This window comes from Calonectris borealis, chromosome 3, assembly GCF_964195595.1.
Source record: "Calonectris borealis chromosome 3, bCalBor7.hap1.2, whole genome shotgun sequence".
In the NCBI taxonomy this organism is placed as follows: Eukaryota; Metazoa; Chordata; class Aves; order Procellariiformes; family Procellariidae; genus Calonectris; species Calonectris borealis.
In genome coordinates, this window is record NC_134314.1 from 108,841,215 (window position 1) to 108,860,098 (window position 18,884).

Below are 18,884 nucleotides of genomic sequence, written 5' to 3' on the forward strand. Positions count from 1 at the left end.
TGCCGTAGGCCTGCCTGGGCTAAGACAGGCCTATGCCTTACCAGGGGGCAATGCACAGACTTCCTCATCACTCACCCGCGCGCAGCATGAGGTTTTAAACCTCTATTTTGCGGATAGTTGCAGCTGTGCAGAATCTTTTGCTGATATATAGGATTTTTAGGTTTATTATTAGCTTGTCGAAATGCAACCGCTGTTGATGTGACACACTTTGGTACAAAACTAGGACAAGGTGACCTGAAACATGGATGACTTCATTGTTTTTTCAATATACATATTATCTTAATGCCTATCCATGCATTAACCCTGTGTGTATAGAAGCTGAAGGGAGTTAATGCATAGGTGGCATAGCACTAACTATAATTAAGGCAGCTCCCTGAGAGAGAGAGGGAGATGGAGAAACCATCTGTCACAATCTGGTCTCTCCCACTGCCCACAGCACCTGGCCACATGACCCATTGGATTTAGATGAATCAGGGAGCAGGTGTATTTGTCACCAGTGTAAAATATCAAACCACTTACAGCTTGTAATGTTTTCCTGTTCTTGGGTGCAATAAACGTTCGTTTTAGCGAAGAACTGTAGTGTCCTCAAGAGCCTCTGTGCTCCATAGCTGTCCTGACGGTACATAGTAACTCTTGTTGCAACAGTACTGGGGTGAGACCTGGACAGATATTAGCATCCTTGCCTTAGGTTCTGCTTTCCCTGGAGCAAAAAGCTGGCTGATTGCTTGTGCAGCCGCCACAAAACGCTCCAGGAGATCTTGCAGTCTAAGCCATTGGAGGGTCAAGTCAGCAGGATTTACTGGAACCTTGGACTGAAAGTAAATTTTTGTCAACCAACCACTCAAATCCTGTTTTTGATCAGAATAGTTCAGAAGAGGAAAACTAGTTTTTCCTTTTTTTTTTTCCTCAAATACTACTCAGTTTGACAACTTTGAGCAAACTAGTCATTCAGCTGGTTGGTCTGCTTTATCCACTTTCTATCTGCAAAGAGTCCAGTGAGATCCCCAGCTTTTAGACTTAAGAACTGGGTTCCAAGGCCTTGGTGATGACCCTTCCTGGTTCACTGGCTTGACTTTCCTTGAAATGTCAGCATCAAACACACTGCTTGAATATTTATAAATTTACAATATTTTTAAAGTGTCAAAAGCTTAAGCCTTAATATAGGTGGTTATACTTTAAATAAGTATATTTTTAAAAGGTAAGAATATATTTGAATAGAAATCTGGATTAAATAATTTTTAAAGGACTTTTAAAATGCGTAATCTTTTTTTCCCTTGGGCAAGAATTCCCACTTCCCATTTCTGGATTTACAGATGAAAAAAATTCAGAGTGCAGACTGTGAGGATTTCAAAGAGCTTTGATTTTATTTTAATCTCAGGTTAACTCAAAGCAAACCTGAAGCAGCAGAACTAAGAGTTACACTTTATTAACTTCTGTATTCCGCCTAGGAGCTTGCACCAATAATTATCTGTGTATATTTGTGTGTCTCAGCCTTTAGAAATAGGCCTGATCTGTTAAATTCAGATTTTGGCTTTGCAAAGAGCTGAAAAGGTCCCTGTTACATTTTCCACTGCAGCAGTGACTTGGCTCCTTTGCAGATACACGCTGCAGCAGGCGAGCGTGGGGGGCCACTAATGACAGCAGGATGATCCTGGTGAGCCTAAGCAGGGGGTCAGGTGCCGGGTATGTGAGGCGCAAGTGTCCGGGTGAATTGGTGACAGGATGCAAAGTGGCTTAAGCAGGAAGCCGTGAAGAGCTATCGCAACGGCAAACAGCCATGACCAAGGGCAGGGTGGCTTTTTCCAGCGAGGAAGATCCTGCACCCAGGGCCTGGCTTCACTACAGCGTGACTGGAAATGGTGGGGTGCAGCAGCATCCAACCAGTTCCAAGTGCATGACTGCCACTCGAGGCACGCTGCAGGCATGTGGGTCCTCACTGGGCACTTTCTGGCACCTCCACTTTAGGGAAGCAGAAGAGTTGCCTAAATACTGGCCGTTCCTTAGCATATGATCACCTGTTGAACATATTATCACCGTACCTTCTGACTTTCCCATTTCATCCCTCCCTATCCACTCTTTCATTCCTCTTTCTGCAGTGGTTTATTTCTTCCTCCTATTCATCCTTTCTCATATTTCCTTTTCTGTGATGATTTTATTTTCTCTGAATCACTTTCTTTTCTTTCTGTTCCATCTTTTTCCTTTCAAATGTATGCAAAGAGTATAAAGGTATTCCCTTGCATCTCTTCCAGCTGTACTCGGCATGTTTGACATTGCCTCATGAGTGTGTGTGTGGCCTGATCTGTGTAAAAAGGGAAAGTAATGTAGTCACTGCAAGCTGAGCTTAAACACATGGGTGATCTATGGATCAATGGAGAACGAACTTCTCTGTAAGTAAGCAGTAACAGATGGCAAGAGGGATATCTCTTGTTTGAATAAAATACTTTATGTACGGTAATTGTTAGAGTCTATTGGTGATTAGGGTTTTGTTGATAGAAGCTGTGGTTGGCTGGTGCCTTTGAAAATCAGGTTATTTATTTTGGTGTCTAAATATGGACTTGAAGATTTTGGCCAAGGCAGTTTGCTCAAGGTCATTGTCCTGACTCAGGGACAGAACTGGAAAGAGAGCCCAAATCTTTTCAGGTTTCCCTTCCTATTGATATTCTGTACAGTTTCAGTAAAGCAGCTGTTTATATATTAGATTCAGTAAAGCAGATGTTTACATATTCAGATTATATACCAGATTATAATGAAGTGTGTGATCAGAATTAATTTGGGAGGAGTTAAAAGCAGGTCCTGTAAAGTGGCACAGCCATTTTGTGGGAGTTTCTGGAGTGAGATGGACTCCAGGGCAGAAGAAAGGGTCCATGTTGCACGGGAGCACCTAGGCAAACTATTCCTGCCTTCACAACACGGTGCACCTTTTCTTTTACACCCTGCCTGGATCAGTTCCTGGGACTGTACGGGCACAGCTGAGAGAGTAGGTGTGAGCTGGCACTGAGATGAGCAGACCTGAGGTTTAAGGCCCCAGACTGCCAACTGCTTTAGGGAACGGCAGGCTAGGTTGACTGTAGTTCCTTTGCACCATAGTTCCTGTGAAGGTTAGAAGGGTTTCATATGTCAATGTAAAACCTTGAACTTACTATTCAGATTATCACAGTGAGAGCGTTTCTCAGAGGACGTGAAATTGTGTTAAGAAACCAGTTCCCATACACTTTCCTTAGGAAACAACAGAACTGTGTTCTGTAATTGCTGCGGTTTCTGGATCAGTTTCAAGGCAAGCCCAGGCAATAGTGTATTTTCATGCTCCATTGTGAATCGGAGCATTTTCTTATTTAGGACAGCATGTATTTAAGAGTTTGCCAGCCTGGGAACATGGTGAAGTCCAGGGGTAAGCTTTTCTACCGCAAGGAACTGAGAACAAATCAAGTGGTGCAGCCTCCGAAGAGTTTTAAGAGCCAGTCTTCCAAGTATACTGCACATCGTGATTTTCAAATCCTTTCCATTGGATTTGCGGAACCTGAACTTCATTGAAAACACCATTTTCCTGTAGTCTGTCTTTGAGGTGTTCTAACAGATCTGGTCAAACTGAGTAAGTATCTCAAATTAATTCCCGGGTCATCTATGTCTCTGCTCTGATTGTAGTAACTTATTTCTAGTTTTGCTGTCACAGAGGTAAAATATTCCTCGCTCTGTTTTAGAATCAAAGCAGAGAAGAAGGACTAGGCACCCAAGTTTTGCTCAAATCAATGAAAAATGGACTCTGAATTCCTTTTTGTGCCTTTGAAAATCTTCTCCATGTGTATGATTTGTCAAAAGACCTTGGATTCTGTACTGGCAACTGCTGAAGCTAACAGCCATGCTGCATAAATAAAACAAATTTTAGTCACTGTGTCTTTACTATAGTTATTCAGCCTGGAAAGCTGACAGATACCAGCTTCAAATGCATGGCATTTTGTGCGGAATCTCGTGTTGAATCCAAAATTAATGTTCAGAAATGCATTTGGTTGCAATGTTGGCCATTCCTGGATTAATGCTTTTGAATAAGCAAATGGCTAGGTAAGAAAAGAAAAAAAACACAACTGAAGTTTGTGTTTCACGCTTCAAGTGACCTGGCCAAGTGTGGCTAGATTCCCTTTTAAAATCAAGTGACCATGATGCATCTCCTAGGGTCCTGTAGTATGAATGCTAAAAGGATTAAAACTAGTCAGGTCCCACAGCTTCATTTTACTCTTTACAAGGGCCATGTTAAATCTGAGACTTTATACCCCTTGTTTACATAGATATGGGTGCATGGCAGGAAATTACATAATTTAACCTGTGCCATAAAGTAAAATACCCCTTTGTGTTCTGTTTTGGAGTCAAATACACACGGAATTGTATTTTCTCCAGTTCTTTCCTACTGAAGTCTTTTTCATTAAAAAGTAATAACATACCAAAAAAGTTACAAAAACAATACAACGATAATATAAATATTTAAGTGAAAACAGATTTGTAGTAACTGCTTGAGTAGAAGCAGTCTATCCACACCCCCTCCTTTCTGAACATTGCAGCATTGTTTGAAGGCAAAAGAAATTAGGGGGCTATTTTGATATTTGTTGTTACGCAATTCTCAAAGGTGTCACAAGGTACCCAATCTAGACAGAAGGGGAATGGAATGAACAGGATAAATAATAAATCAGAATAAATAGTAAACAGCTCACTAGGTTTTCAAAAATGAGTTCATGTTAATGATTTGAAATTTTATTAACAGATCTAAAATATTTTAAAATGCATTTCAAGTACTCTAGTAGCCCTTTAAGACCGTTCTCAGAAGAGATGGCAGAACTCTGAAGACAAAGAAAAGATGCCTGCAAAGTTCAGTGCGACGTTTACAGACAGTTAAGCCTGGCTCTTTCTGTTTAAAAAGAATGAGCATTAAGCATCGGGATGAGGGATTATAGTCTAATCCAGACCGTCATTTCCAAGAAGATTGTTTTGTACCTCTTCAATCTCCTGACCCCCTTGGAAGCCTCTCAGACATCCTCCCCCAGTATCTGGTGAGCCCAGCTCAGCCAGAGCTCAGGCAGGCAGGTCTAGTGTTGTTGCTGGACCCATGCAGAATTCCACTTCATCATCCTTCTGATCATGGCACTAGTGTGCTGTTAACATCAAGGAAAAAAGCCATGTGCAAGTAATTATTTTGAAACTGAATACATCTAGGTTCCATGGTGTAAAACCTACTGACATGCAATAGCCCCAAAGTCACTTTAGCAGCAGATGTTACAGATGGAAAACAACTATATGAGTAGGTTAGCTTATTTTCCTGCTGCTGCAGGTATCGTTTTACCAATCAATATATTTGCTAAGGCACTGCCCAAGTTAATTTTAAATATCTCAGTGAGGACTAATGGAAGCCTTTGGCCAGTTACTCTGCACTCCACCTGATGTACCAAATTAGAGAAGTCTAAAGTATTTATCGATTCTATCTTGTCATCTCTGTGCATGTTATGACTTAATTTTGTCTCCTACAATCTTGCACTGGTTTTTGTCATTTTTCGTGCAAGGAACAGCCCTTTTTCTTTTTTTTTACTACACTAACAAATTACTATTTTGCATGACTGCTCACAAGGCGTAGGAGAAGAGGTTCCTTTTAGATCTCACTCATCCTGGCCTTTCGTCTTTATTTTTGGCATGCAGAAAAAAAAACATCTTCCAGCAAGTTATTCAACTTTCATTAACCTGTAGTTCATAATCTTTCTGCCTTTGCAGCTTCCCCCGGTAATAGAAATAAATTAGAGCTGCTAAAATATAGTGTTATTCTATCTCTATCTATCTGAGTTGGGAAAAAGTGATTCGTTTTCTCTTTTTCTTAGCAAAAGAGGAAAGTCTGCTCAGTGAAGCAAAAGTTATTAGAGTTAAAATTAACTGGAGGAAATAAAATCCATAATTAAGCCAGGCTACTCACTGCCACAGATGCAATATGAATAGTATTCCAAGTGTATTAGCATAACAGGAAAATGGGGGCACTTCTCAATTATTGGAAGGCCACTTGCTACACAAACTTGGCACAGAATTGGTAAGGGGTATGGGACTTAGAATCGTTTAGGTTGGAAAAGACCTTTAAGATCGTCAAGTCCAACTGTTAACCTAACACTGCCAAGTCCACCATTAAACCATGTCCCTAAGCACCACATCTACATATCTTTTAAATACCTCCAGGGATGGTGACTCCACCACTTCCCTGGGCAGCCTGATCCGATGCTGGACAACCCTTTTGGTGAAGAAATTTTTCCTAATATCCAATCTAAACCTCCCGTGGTGCAACCTGAGGCCATTTCCTCTCGTCCTATCGCTAGTTACTTGGCAGAAGAGACCAACACCCACCTCGCTACAACCTCCTTTCAGGTAGTTGTAGAGCGTAATGAGGTCTCCCCTCAACCTCCTCTTCTCCAGACTAAACAACCCCAGTTCCCTCAGCCGCTCCTCACAAGACTTGTGCTCCAGACCCTTCACCAGCTTCGTTGCCCTCCTCTGGACACGCTCCAGCACCTCCATGTCCTTCTTGTAGTGAGGGGCCCAAAACTGAACACAGGATTCGAGGTGCGGCCTCACCAGTGCCGAGTACAGGGGCACGATCACCTCCCTGCTCCTGCTGGCCGCACTAGTTCTGATACAGGCCAGGATGCCGTTGGCCTTCTTGGCCACCTGGGCACACTGCCAGCTTATATTGGTGGACATGCACCAAACTTGCAGAGGTCCATTGAGCCGTTCGGCCCAAAAGCTGCGTCGACGTGGAGACCAGCTCTTTTGATAGCACCATGTGCATTAAAACCTTCAGCTGCCACATTTTGTTTCAGGTTCCCTTCTGCCGGACGGACGTGCGCTGGGGCAGGCAGCTGAGGGGGTCGCACACTGAGCCCTCGCGGTGACATTCGCTGGAGCGCGTTGGTGAAAGCCCAGCTCGGCAGCAAGCACCGCCAAGGGCAGGGAGAGCCTGTGCAGCCTCTCAGAGCCTCGACCGCCCTGCCTGGCCCAGAGGTGGGCTCTCACTTGCATCGCTAGGGCAGGAAAAACATACTCTTAAAAAAAGCTGATAAACTTTTACAGTGTAAACACACAGCTGCGAAGAGGGAAAAAAAAAAAGTAGCATTTTAACTAGGCAGATAAATGGGCTTTTATTAGAAAATTAAGTGGTGCTCCTACAAAATACAGCTATTTCTCAGTAATGGGGACATTCCTTAATGAAGTGGACTGTGGTGTAAAGCAAGCAATTTAGGGCCATATGCTTATTTATCTGATTCAACAGCATTTGCTAAATGTCAGCATTTTTGCTAGCAGCCTTTTCTGAGCCATCAGGGTGGTAACAAATCCCGCTTCCCCAGCTACAAACAAGGCACAGACTAGGGCGGCGGGGAGGAGACTGCTGAGGGGACAGAAAAGGCTGTATTTAAACAGTTGTGTTTGCTTTTCTGTAAAAAAAAAAAACATCTTGGAGATCTCTTTTCTGCCAGAACACTGGCACTTTGCAAATGCTGCCAACACAAACCCTGCAAGCAAGCCAGCTGACATCAGCTGACCAAAGACACGGTGGGACTTTGGACATTTTATCCATTCCTCTTCAAACAGGCGGCCTTTTGTCTGGGCCGTTTGACCAAAACAAGCCCGTGAATAAAAGCAGAAGCCTGCCTATGGAAGGCATGCTGGAGTCCATGCAATCTAAGATACACAGCACCAGAAGTTACATGAACAGAGCTCAAGATCAAACCAGGTTTGCGATATCGCTCTCAAATAAAATGGGGTTTTTACTGTACTGGACACATTGTGGGATAAACGCATAAGGGAGCATTATCCCCATTGCTGCCTGGGGCTTCACCACCAGCATTTGTGAGAGGAACCCAACAGGACATGTGATCTGTGAGATATTTCCATTGGAGATGGCCAGTTCAGTCTGGCCTAGACTGGTGATGAGGAAAAGCAGGCTTACGTCCTTGCCTATATTAAATGAATTGGATGATTTCTGTATAGCTCTGATTGTTTGCACCACAAAACTTGCTACTGATGCTGGCTCCTTGGCTGGCAGGGAGAGTAAGTGTTAGGGACTGAAGCTGTGGTTGCAGTGTCTTTGCTATGAGGTCTGTGCGCGATCGGGTCAGAATAAACATGGTTCAGCTCAGACATGGGACACAAAGTTATGTTTCCCAGAGTTCACAATATGGATGTAAAGTCCATTTAATGATTTTATGCTCACTGTGGGGGGATGCATGGAAATGCATATGTAAGGACAGGTAAGTCGGGCACAAAGCCTTTTGGCACAAAAATTAACACGGCCAAATTTTTGGAACAAATCAGAACCAGCAGAAAGGACTTACTGCAGATTAACACTCTGCATTGAGTGGCTCTGCTGTTTTCAGTCTGGCCCTGGGAGCCAGATAAAAGCTGGTTGTCTTGTATGTGATATCAGGCCATATCTTATGAAACTTTTCCATGCCAGATTCTTGCAGAGCAGACTGAGGCTGTGCGGAGTACACATGCAAACTCCAGTGAGCTATACCTGCCCCACAGAAATCCTGGGTGCTGTTATCCTGGCTCTATACGCTGAGCAAGCTATTCATGCCCTAATGAAAGAGTAGCTGCCTCTAGAGGTAGAGGAGGATGGAAAGCCACCGCCCTGGCAAGATAGTTTCCCAGTATCTTTCAGCAGGCATATGCCATTTTCAAGGAACAAGTATAGTACAAATCCATTTCTAGACCAGGCTGGTGGCTGGTGGTGTTCGGAGCTAAAGTGGCAAACAAATGTGATAAATAACCCTGTGGTCTCTTTGTGCCAGAAGAATTTCTCAAATTTCTCAAAGGTCTTTCCTCTGTGGAATAACAGAGTCTTATTGAGGAATTACCACTACTCATTTTGCATCGTCCCTGGAGCCACACAGGGCGGAGGCAGTGAGGCATACATTGCCCTTCTCTCCTTGCGTAAAGGCAACATCAACATACAGGGCTGCCTCTCTGGCGGGGGGACGGGTGTGGCACCCCCAGCCGTGCTTGCGCCGAGGGCAGGCTAAGCCACGAGCCCGGCAAATGCTGTCCCCTGCTCTTGGTGACACCTCACCCTCGTCCTGTGCTGAAGGTGCTGCACGGCTTGAGAGATGGGAAATGGAAATGCTTTTTGCCTCGGTCACTATTTAAAAATAAGGCATAAACCCAGATTGAGTGAAAGCGAGCTGCTGTCTGCTGGCAATGGGGCGGCTGTCCAGCAGTGGGCTTGGTGAGCTCCACGCTCCCTGTTTGGACTTGCCTGACACAGGGTCGGTCACTGCAGAGGAACAGGGGTCCCACCACCAGCACAGACTGTGCCAGTCAAGAAGGAAACCAAAGATGCCTGTGAAATCCCGTTTAAGGGTGTGTAGCCTGAGTTGAAGATGCTGGTGGGAATATAAAGTTTGAAGCGCTGGCTGGTGGCTTTTGGGGTGTGTTGGTGAGGCAGCGCGAGAAGGGCATGCCTTCATGCATAGCCTGCAGTTTATTTCCACTTTTGAAACCCCTAACCCAGCACTTCACATGACCAGCCTGTTCTGCCGTGTTTTGTTAGCTACGTAAAACTCTGTGTGCTGGAGACTGAAAAAGAATAGGGAACAGAACTTCTACTTGAATTCTTTTTTAACTTGGCAGGTTTATACCTGCATCTAAACCACTACTATTTTTACTTCCACACTCCTAGTTTCAAAAGACCCTGACTTTGGGGAAAAACAGACCAAAATCTACATAGAGGTGTGCTCCCATCTCTGTACGATAAGCCTGTTGCACAAATCAGGGCATTTCTTGGAGCACACAAAAATTGTTGCCTTTCACATCACTGAAGCAAAGGCTGTTCTAATATGGGCCCAACTGTAACACAAAATAATTATGTCCATGGAGATTCAAATCTTGAAAAATTAAATATTCAGATCCTCACTGACATACTGCAAATACATTTGAAACATTCTTGTTTCCTAGGATAATAGCTACATAATCAGGCTAAGCCTTTCACACTTTCTCTTTGAACCCATTGGATTTATTTACCAAAAATCATTGCGTAGATATGCCCAGCAAATGTCTTATAGAACCGTTTGTAACTAAATTAAAAGCTTAAATACAGAGATTCTCTCTTCACTAAGTACTGGCTTTTATTAAAACTGCGTGTTGCTCATACTTCATCCCTTGCAGCCTCTTTAAATCCTCTGTTTGACATTTTGAATGTGCCATGCGGGTTCTAATATACGTTACACAAAAAGAGCTATTATAAAATTCCTGACTTTTTCTTGTTTGCATGACAAAGGAGGAATGACAAATCCTCCAATTGGACCAGATAATCACTCTCCTGTGAAAAGCCTACAATCCACATCCTCTGTTTTCTTCTTAGCTGAGCTTCAACTGTGTTTGGTCAATAATTTTATTTTACGTGTGAAGCCCATAAATCACCTTCCAATACACATTGGACAGTGAAGAGTCCTGGTAGATTAGACATCAGCCACAGGAGAAATCACATCCGGATCCACGAAAGCCAGGTGCTGCTGGAGCAATCAGGCATTTTCATTTCATGTTACCATGGTTTTTTGAAGAGCCCTCATTACACAGCAGGACCACTTTCCAGAGCAAAGACTAATTGAATGGATAAAGGTTTACTGGATCAGGTCTTCTGACGTGAGAGAGAGACCATTACAAACCTGTGAACTGCAGTTTTATCCAGGTGACTGTCACTATATAAACATAACAAATTCACTGCTGGAACTGAGTTAGCCAACACTTACAGAGCTGAAGGAAACTTTGTCGGGATGCGAACATTGCTGAGCTGCGGTTTGCGGCCCAAGCCTCCGAAGCGGTTCATCGTGTGACTGCGTTTGTCCCATCCCATGGGAATCAGTAAGGTGCCATTTAGCTGGGGAGGCAGTCCGAGGGAACAGCCGGCCGTACGGAGCCTTCCTAAGGGGCTGAGAGGGTCACAAAGATTTCAGCAAAAAAAACCCTTCCCTCCTCTTACTTGCAAGAACAGGAGTTTTTGACATGAGTTGAAGTTGAGGTGGTCAAATGAAGTGGATATTTTTCACCATTATTTGTGTCGTGGGAATGAATATAACAGGAAATACTGATTTGTTCAGAGAAAGATGCTACACAAAGGGAAAGATTAAAGAATGTACGCCTTGGGCCGTGCACAAACTGTTAGTTTGTAGTCTACGTTTCCATTTTAGCCTTAAAACGCGATTCAACTAAATAAGGTGCCCCTTTAACATCTAGTGGAGGCTTTGTCATGTTTAAGGAGACAAGTTTCTTAAAAGGTTATAAAGACAAAATGAGCAGTAACAGAAGTGTTTAGTGAGGCTCTTTCAGACGGCTTTGTTGCCTTCCTCTGCGGACACAACAGGCTGCCTCGGCTGACACTTGTTTTAATGAGGGATGAACCGCAACGGGGTGCTTTTGTACAAGTTCATTACATCGGGTCCTCCAGCCAGACTTTTCTCAGGGCACACCATTCAGCCTGGACATTAGATGAAATTGGACCAATTTAAAATCATTTAGAGAGACATATAAAATCCAAAGAACTTTTGATGCTGAAGACATTTGCTCAGGCATGTTACTGCTGGAGAGGATGAGATCTGCCCCAAGTGCCATGCTCCTTCACACTTTTATCGACCACATTTTATTTTTTTCAATTCACTTCTCCTGGGATTGGTTTCAAAAATAGACTTCCGCATCTTATGCCAGCAAAGGCCAGGGAAGCAAAGGATGCGAGCTTCAAGTTTAAAGGTTGACTTCAAGGCAAACATCCAGCCCCCCCCAGCCTCCGGGTCAGCTTCGCTCTCCAGAGACAGCTCTCTATTGTGGTTGTTGATAGTGTTCAAAATACCAATATTCTTCATCCATGTTGTGGAAAAGCAGAGTGGTTTCTCATGTTCACTGAAAGGTGATCTGCCTTTATATAAAGCTGCCTTCTTTTAAGCGCAAGTATTATGAAACCCACAGGAATCCATAAAGAGTGATGGGACATTTTTCTAAAATGTCAGGCCTGTACATTTTCCACCTTCTGTGATTCAGAAGCAGCGTAAAAGGCCATAAACCGTTCAACTGCTGTGATTCACTGCCCTGGTTCATACGCTTGATACAAATATTCAGAGATCAAAGCGATACCTACCCCCCAAAAAAAGATTTTAAATGATTTTTTAATGCCTGCCATAAAGATGGACTTCCAGCTAAAGCATTATTCTCCTGATTGATATTGGCTATTTTAGGTAGCAAGTCCCCTGCGGTAAAGATTGACGCTTCCTTTAAGAATCATATGGTGCGGTACATAAAGCAATGTACTCTGCAGATGTGTTTCCTCCCTGACCCAGGCTGAACATGAAACACTGATCACTCAGGGGTTTTCTGGGCAAAAGTTTACAGGGAATTAAAAAAGGATGGAAACTTCTTCCCCCGTGAAGGAGTCTGGAAGCTCCCCTAAACCTTCCTATATTAACTTTGCAGTAGATGAAGGTGTTAAACTGGCATGTGTCTACCGACGGGGGAGTGATCCTTTTAAGTCCTCTGCTTCGTCCCCACTTGTGGAATTTGTTGTGCCAGTGGGACGAGGCTGGCTATAAAACCCCGGTGCAGGGGACCTCCGTCCCGCTCAGGCAGCCTGCCACCGCATCTCTGCCGAGAGCAGCCCCGGGAGATCCCCCCTTCATCCCTGCCGGGCAGGCGGCTGCTTCGCCGACGGAGGAGGATGGACGCGAGGTTCGCCCGGGTGCTCTGCGCGCTCTGCCTGGTCGTCACGGTCCGAGCGTTTACCCAGGAAGGGTTCAAGGAGGTGTTGCTGAAGCAGCTGGGGCTCTCCGAGGTCCCTAAGCTTCTTAAGAGAGACTTGGTGGATCTGGTTATCCCAGACCACGTAAAGAACAAATACATCTCCATGCTGAAGCGCCACAGGGTGAAGCGCCGAGCTTTGCCGAGCCTGGCCGGCATCCTCAGGGGGATCCCTGGCAACGCAGGTAACGTTTCGACCGTCGCTGTCGGGAACTCACAGAGCACTGTGCCGCTGCCAGGGGAAGCTGCCCACGCTCGCCCGGCCGGCCGCAGGACAGGCAGAGGCAAACCCACGGGGGGAATGAGGTTTGAGTCTGGCTCCAAGCCTGAGCTGGGTAGAAGAAGTGCATGTAACAGCATCTTAAAGATTAACACGCACTAGTAACTCCTTGCACCTGGAGAGGGGGTCCCAAAGTCCTTGCAAAGGGCAGGCTGCTGCTGGAGCTTGGTACCCAGGCAACATTTTGGGCAGGTGGAAAAACGATGTTAAAAAAAAAAAAAGTCAGAAGAAGTGCAGACCTTGCAGATTTGGGGTCAAAACTCCAGAAAGTCCTTTAATAGGAATCACACCTCTTTGAGGATGTTTCACTCTCCCCTGTCTTCTTTTTTTTTTTTGTCTGGGAAAAATATCAAGGAGGAAATCAGCTGTACAGACACAATGGTGCCTGTACAAGGACACTTAGAGCTTGCTTCACTTTCAAAAGACATACGTAGCACCCTGGGCAGCAAATGAAAACACTTTTTCATTGCAAGTGGTGCAGTTTCCTGCTTTCATGCCCAGCGCTGGCACAAAGAGATTGCACCTTTCGGGGCTTGCTCAGTTTGGGGTCAAATTAATATAGGAGATTTCTTTCCTCCAGGTTGCAGAGACTCAGACATAGGAGAAGAATTAGGGCATTTGCAAGACATTGATTCAAGTATGCATTAGAAAAGGTGTGTTTAGGGGCTGCCTCTGCCACAAGGGCTGGATGTGGGAGCATGGAAGGAGTGTGTTGTGATGATAATTGTGGACGAAGTGTGGGGACTTTGCTCACCAGGATGGCAATGACAGCCTGTCTTTTTTGTTCCCAACGGGCACAGGCATGGCAGGAGAAGTCCTCTACTCTGACACCACCACGCGCCAGAACCTCATCTTTGACATGGAGGGCAGAATACCTAAAAACAGTGAAGTGACAATGGCTGAACTGAAACTCTTCAAAAAGCCTCTGGACAGAGCAAACCTACCTGCCAAGCAGCCTCACAGGCCCGTCTCCAACGCCAGAGTCAGCGTGTACTGGGTGCAACGGCAGCACGATGGTACCAATAGGACCTCCCTGATAGACTCCAGGTAAGAAAGGGACCTCTCCTGAAGGCAGGACTCTAGTTACGGGGTATGGGTCCTCTGGGCTGGGTTTGGGTGTCATGTGTTTGTGCCTCTAGTCAGTCTGATGGGGTTACATCTGTAGAATCGGGCTCTATAGCCTCTAAACCCAGAATGAGTTCATAAGAGCAGATATTAGGTTAAGACTGCAATATATGATGATTCATTGAAATAATCTATTTCTGTGTCAAACGATGCTGTGTACTGCTAGGTCTTCCCCTCTAAAACCCTCTACCTGGTTCACTTCTCTCCCACTCTCTAACTCACATGGGTTACTGGCTGCTGGTGTTCTTTCCAGTAGCCATTTCATTAGCTGGTTTAAATAAGTAAATTATGCAAAAAGCATGTGATTCTGTAGCCTTGAGCTCTGTGGAATTTTTACAACCCTTGAAGGCAGAATTAGACATCAAACCAATTTTCTGGGTGGGTAGAAACTTACGGCCCTAATACAGCTAGGACAGGAGCACGTGGGAGTAGTGGTGTTTACCAGGCTGTCGTCACTCATACTGAGGCTGCATGTAATTCTGCACCGCCATATTTCAGTATGAGCATGAATGAATACCTTGACACGAGCATGCACAAAGGGTTTTATTTAGCCCTTCAGTATCTGCTAGATCTGCATGCTTCTTTTTGAGGTGTGAGTTAATTGCCATGGGTGCTTGCCCAGAGTGCTCAGCAAAAATTGTCGTGCAACCAAGGCATGTGACAATCTATGGGAAGCAAATTATTCTGCTGTAATAACAGCGCTGCGAGCCCGGGCTTTATCTGATGGGCTTTTCTCTAATGCCGAGCCCCTGTTGCACAGGCTGGTTCCCATACGCGAGTCGGGCTGGAAGAACTTCGACGTGACGCAGGCCGTGCATTACTGGCTGCGAAACAAGAGGCGGGAGCCGATGTTCCTGGAGGTCTGGATTGAAGGAGAAAGGGTAGGCAGCCATGCCTCAGAAGTGGCCAAAGCTGTGCGTTTCACCTCTCAGGACCCCAAGGATAAAGCCCTAGGCAAACCTGAACTGGTGCTTTACACTCTTGACTTGGAAGACTATGGGTACGTACGAAACCTAAATCTGTACTGTCTCCGGTGTAACTTTGCCCCTGAATTATTGTGCTGTGTGTGCCAACCCAGGGCGTGCAGCTCTTGCCCTAGCGAGTAAACGGCTGTGAACGGTGGAGTTAGAAAGTTGCTGCTGAATCAACCTCTTCTTTTCCCATATTTGTTGCCTGAATATTCTAACGAAACCCGAGCGTGGTCTAAGTTTCACGTCCCAGGGCCTGCCTGTGCTATCAACAGGGGGGTTTATTTCTTCCACCTTCCCGGTTTCCAGTTACGGCATCAGTTCTTGTTTCTCCCTTGGCGCGCAGGGGCCCCGGGGATTGCAAGGAGGAGGCGGTGACGGGGAAATCCACCTGCTGCCGGCAGAAACACTACATCAACTTCCGCGAGCTCGCCTGGACGCAGTACTGGATCATCGAGCCGGCAGGGTACCAGGCTTACCGGTGCTCGGGGGGCTGCCTGCAGCCCCCCAGCCCGCTGCGGCGCTTCGGCTACAGGGAGCGCGCCTGCACCGTGGCGGAGAGCTCCCCGCTCCCCATGATGTACCTCGTCAAGAGGGGCAACCGCACCGAGATCGAAGCAGCCGAGTTTCCCAACATGATCGTTGAGAAATGCAGCTGCGTTACGGACGGCATGGTGCTGGTGTGAGGTGCGGGCGGCCAGCCGGGGACCCGCGGCTCTCACGGGGAGAGTGGGATGTCACCCAGTCCCCCGATTCCCCACAGCCCTGCCCAGAGCCACCCCGGTCCCCAGCCCTGGGACTGGCGATAAAGGTCTGGGGGGACCCCCAGATACCCGCCTGCAAGGGTGGGCAGCGGCTGAGGCTGCGGCTCTCCCATACGCCCCACTACCCTGCAGAGAGGGTGCACTTAAAGGCACTGTCCATATAGATGGGCTCAGAGGAGCATGTGTCTTCACACATACCTATGTGAGGGGTACTTATGGAGCCTAACGCTTCTCGAGGCCCCCTTGATGCTAGCCAAATTTCATTGAATTTGGTGGAGCTGCGTCCAATTTATTTTAGTCCCCACCCCGGGAGTACTGCAAACAGCTACAGGCAAAGGAGGAGCCATCACCGCCAGGTGAAGAAGTAATGCGTGGGTTCAGCTTTCCGTTCTTAGACTCACAGCATTTCATAAGTTTTGGTCCTTGTCTGTCCCAGTCATGTTTGTGGTGAATTGTAGAGCAGAAGCACTTACATGTATATATTGTATACACACACGCACACACACGTACATATGGTATATGAATATATGTATGTATTGTCTACATACCTATTGGATATATACATATTGTCTACATACATACATATATGTGCATAAAATATTGTCTAGAGCTCAAAGGAACATATATATGTGTGTATGTATCGTATGCATATATACATATATATACATGTGCATAAAATACTGTCTGGAACTCAAAGGATTATATTTTTTGGTCCCTGCACCATGGGCTTAGCACAATTTTAGGCAGAATTTAGAGTCCTGAAGTCAAGGGGAATATCAGGGCTTAGGTTTGCTCGCATGAGTAACAGTTCGTAGAATCAGGCCCTTATTTTTCTGGTGGTGTATTACAGTTATTTCAATTTAGGGATATTTTTCAAGTTTTATGTGCTTTCAAACTCAAGGAAACAATAAAATTATTAAAGTAGCCACGTGTTTGCTTATATTTATTCATAGGTCTAAAAGTGGAGGGGAAAAAATCTGTCATATTTCTGAATGTACCGCAGTGCCCAGCTCCCATAAACATACACACCGTAACAGCTCTTCTCAGCTACCTGTGTCATCCTGCCTGCTTCTGGTAAAGCGTATCTACTTGGGCAGGGACTGGGACTGGGCTGAATGGGCAGGTGGAGCAGAGCCCACACCGCCAGCGCTTCTCCCTGAGCTGCTGCGGGGTTTAAGCCAACACTTTCTTAAAGAGAAAACCCAGAAACCTCTCTGACAGGCGAGAGGTGATGCTCTCCGCGTGAGCTGCAGCAGTGCAGTGCAGTGCCAGAACCTGCAGGCAATCAGCTGGAGCTGTAGTGCAGAAAGAGATGAGCTGCCTCCCGCCCCCGCCCCCCCCCTTCCCAGTGAAGCGTTTTAACCCTGACCCTTCCTTATGGACATCTGACCAACACATCCCCTGCAGAACTGCAATGATAACATGGTTTAATCTCTTTTTGAACTGTACTGAACTGTGGGCCAGGGTGTCACTCATGGTAATGATTTCCACACTTTGTGTCACTCCTCTCCTCAGTTCATAACCTATTGAGATGCCGGTGGCTCTGGGGATGAAGTGGTCGCTGCTGTCCATCTCTGTGGGATGTGGTCCCCGAGGCCCTGGCTGAACCTGCTGCTGGTGGGAGGATTCTGAAATGAGTTCGTCTGGCTAGACAGGGTGGCCATGGGCCATGGGCCAGGTGAAAAGAGGGACCCACTGGACTCTGCAGTGGCTTTGGGTCATTCATCAGGAAGGCTGAGATGTCAAGTGTTCCTGCTACCCTGCGGGACCCCAGGTCTGAGGTCACCCAGGCATCCCTGCCGTTGCCGTGGCCCCTGGGTAGGCTGGCACCTTTCACTTGTGTAAACGCCTGTGGCAAAAGAAGAGCTTTAAGGGGAGGAAAAAAAGGCAGAAGCACAGACTCACCAGTCACCAGCGCTGGGCTACAGCACCATGGGTTACTGGAATCAGAATCAGGTGAGCCGGATTGATCTCTGGCCATTTCCTTCTCATGACTATGTAGCATCTATCTCAATGGCATTGGCATTCAGCCCCAGTTCCTCTCCACTCCGGCTCGGGGCAGGGCATAGCCTGAAGGCCATGAGCTCAGCTATCACCATGAAGAACAAAACGGACGATTTACCCACACACTCCTGGGGAAGAAAGTGTTTGAACTGGTTCCTGCCTGAGAATGAAGAGCATTAACCCTGGCTTCCCTCCAGCACTTCGACTCTGGACATCATCCCCCAGGCCGAGGAGAAATCGGGGCCAGGCTGCTGTGGGGAGCAGAGCATTACAGCAGGGATGCGGGGCTGGGACCCACGGGGTGGACGAGGGCTGAGCCCTCTTCTGCTCCCCTCCGCCGGGATCCTGCACCGTGTCCAGCTCCCTTTGCTGTGGATTCCTGCGGACACAGGTACATAACAGCGAGTGATGGGTCTGTGTGGATGCGTGTGACGGGGGAGACGGTGGTCGAGGAGACCCCGCTGTTACTGTGGGGAGAACTGTGGGTATTACGGTGCAGGGACAGGGCACAAATCTGTGAGCGATCAAGCCCGGCCACCAGCATGGATACTTATTGCTAGGGGAGCCACAGAGACATCACGGCATCTCCCTCCTCAGTCCCACCGCCCCTCTCTCTGCACAGCCCTCGAGCCCAGCGCGTGGTGCCGTCCAGGGCCGGGAGGCTGGGGGTAAGCAGAGAGCGGAGACCTGCAGAAGAGAAGATTTATAGAAGGCTATAAGCACAGATAGCCTGGGTGGCTACGCACCAGGCTGGGCAGCACTAACACCCGTGCCTGGCAATTCACGTCCCCATCTCTTTGTGCCCGCGGTCGGTACCCCCGTCCCTTCCCGGCAGCCGCACATGGAGCCTCCGGGGGTCTCCCGGTATTGCCCAGACCCTCCCCACCCTGACTCTGTGCACAGCATCGCCGTCATCTGTTAAAGTGACTGAAAAATTCAGCTTCTTAA

The 18,884-nt window shown here is 46.6% G+C and overlaps 1 protein-coding gene across 1 annotated transcript; it reads left to right on the plus strand.

The window, feature by feature from the left end:
* Positions 1-10,375: 10,375 nt before the first annotated feature.
* On the plus strand, positions 10,376-16,855 carry LOC142080944 (left-right determination factor 2-like). The gene is made up of 4 exons (XM_075147247.1): positions 10,376-12,980; positions 13,876-14,122; positions 14,961-15,200; positions 15,515-16,855. The coding sequence occupies exons 1-4, from the start codon at positions 12,716-12,718 to the stop codon at positions 15,852-15,854; spliced, it is 1,092 nt and encodes a 363-aa protein (XP_075003348.1). The 5' UTR covers positions 10,376-12,715; the 3' UTR covers positions 15,855-16,855.
* The last annotated feature ends 2,029 nt before the right edge of the window (positions 16,856-18,884 follow it).

Excerpts from the sequence above, each read along its gene's own strand:
- LOC142080944 (XM_075147247.1), top strand. The coding sequence starts at position 12,716 with ATGGACGCGAGGTTCGCCCGGGTGCTCTGCGCGCTCTGCCTGGTCGTC. Across the intron at positions 14,123-14,960 it reads ACCTCCCTGATAGACTCCAG|GCTGGTTCCCATACGCGAGT; the intron begins GTAAGAAAGGGA and ends CCTGTTGCACAG. Across the intron at positions 15,201-15,514 it reads CTTGACTTGGAAGACTATGG|GGGCCCCGGGGATTGCAAGG; the intron begins GTACGTACGAAA and ends CTTGGCGCGCAG.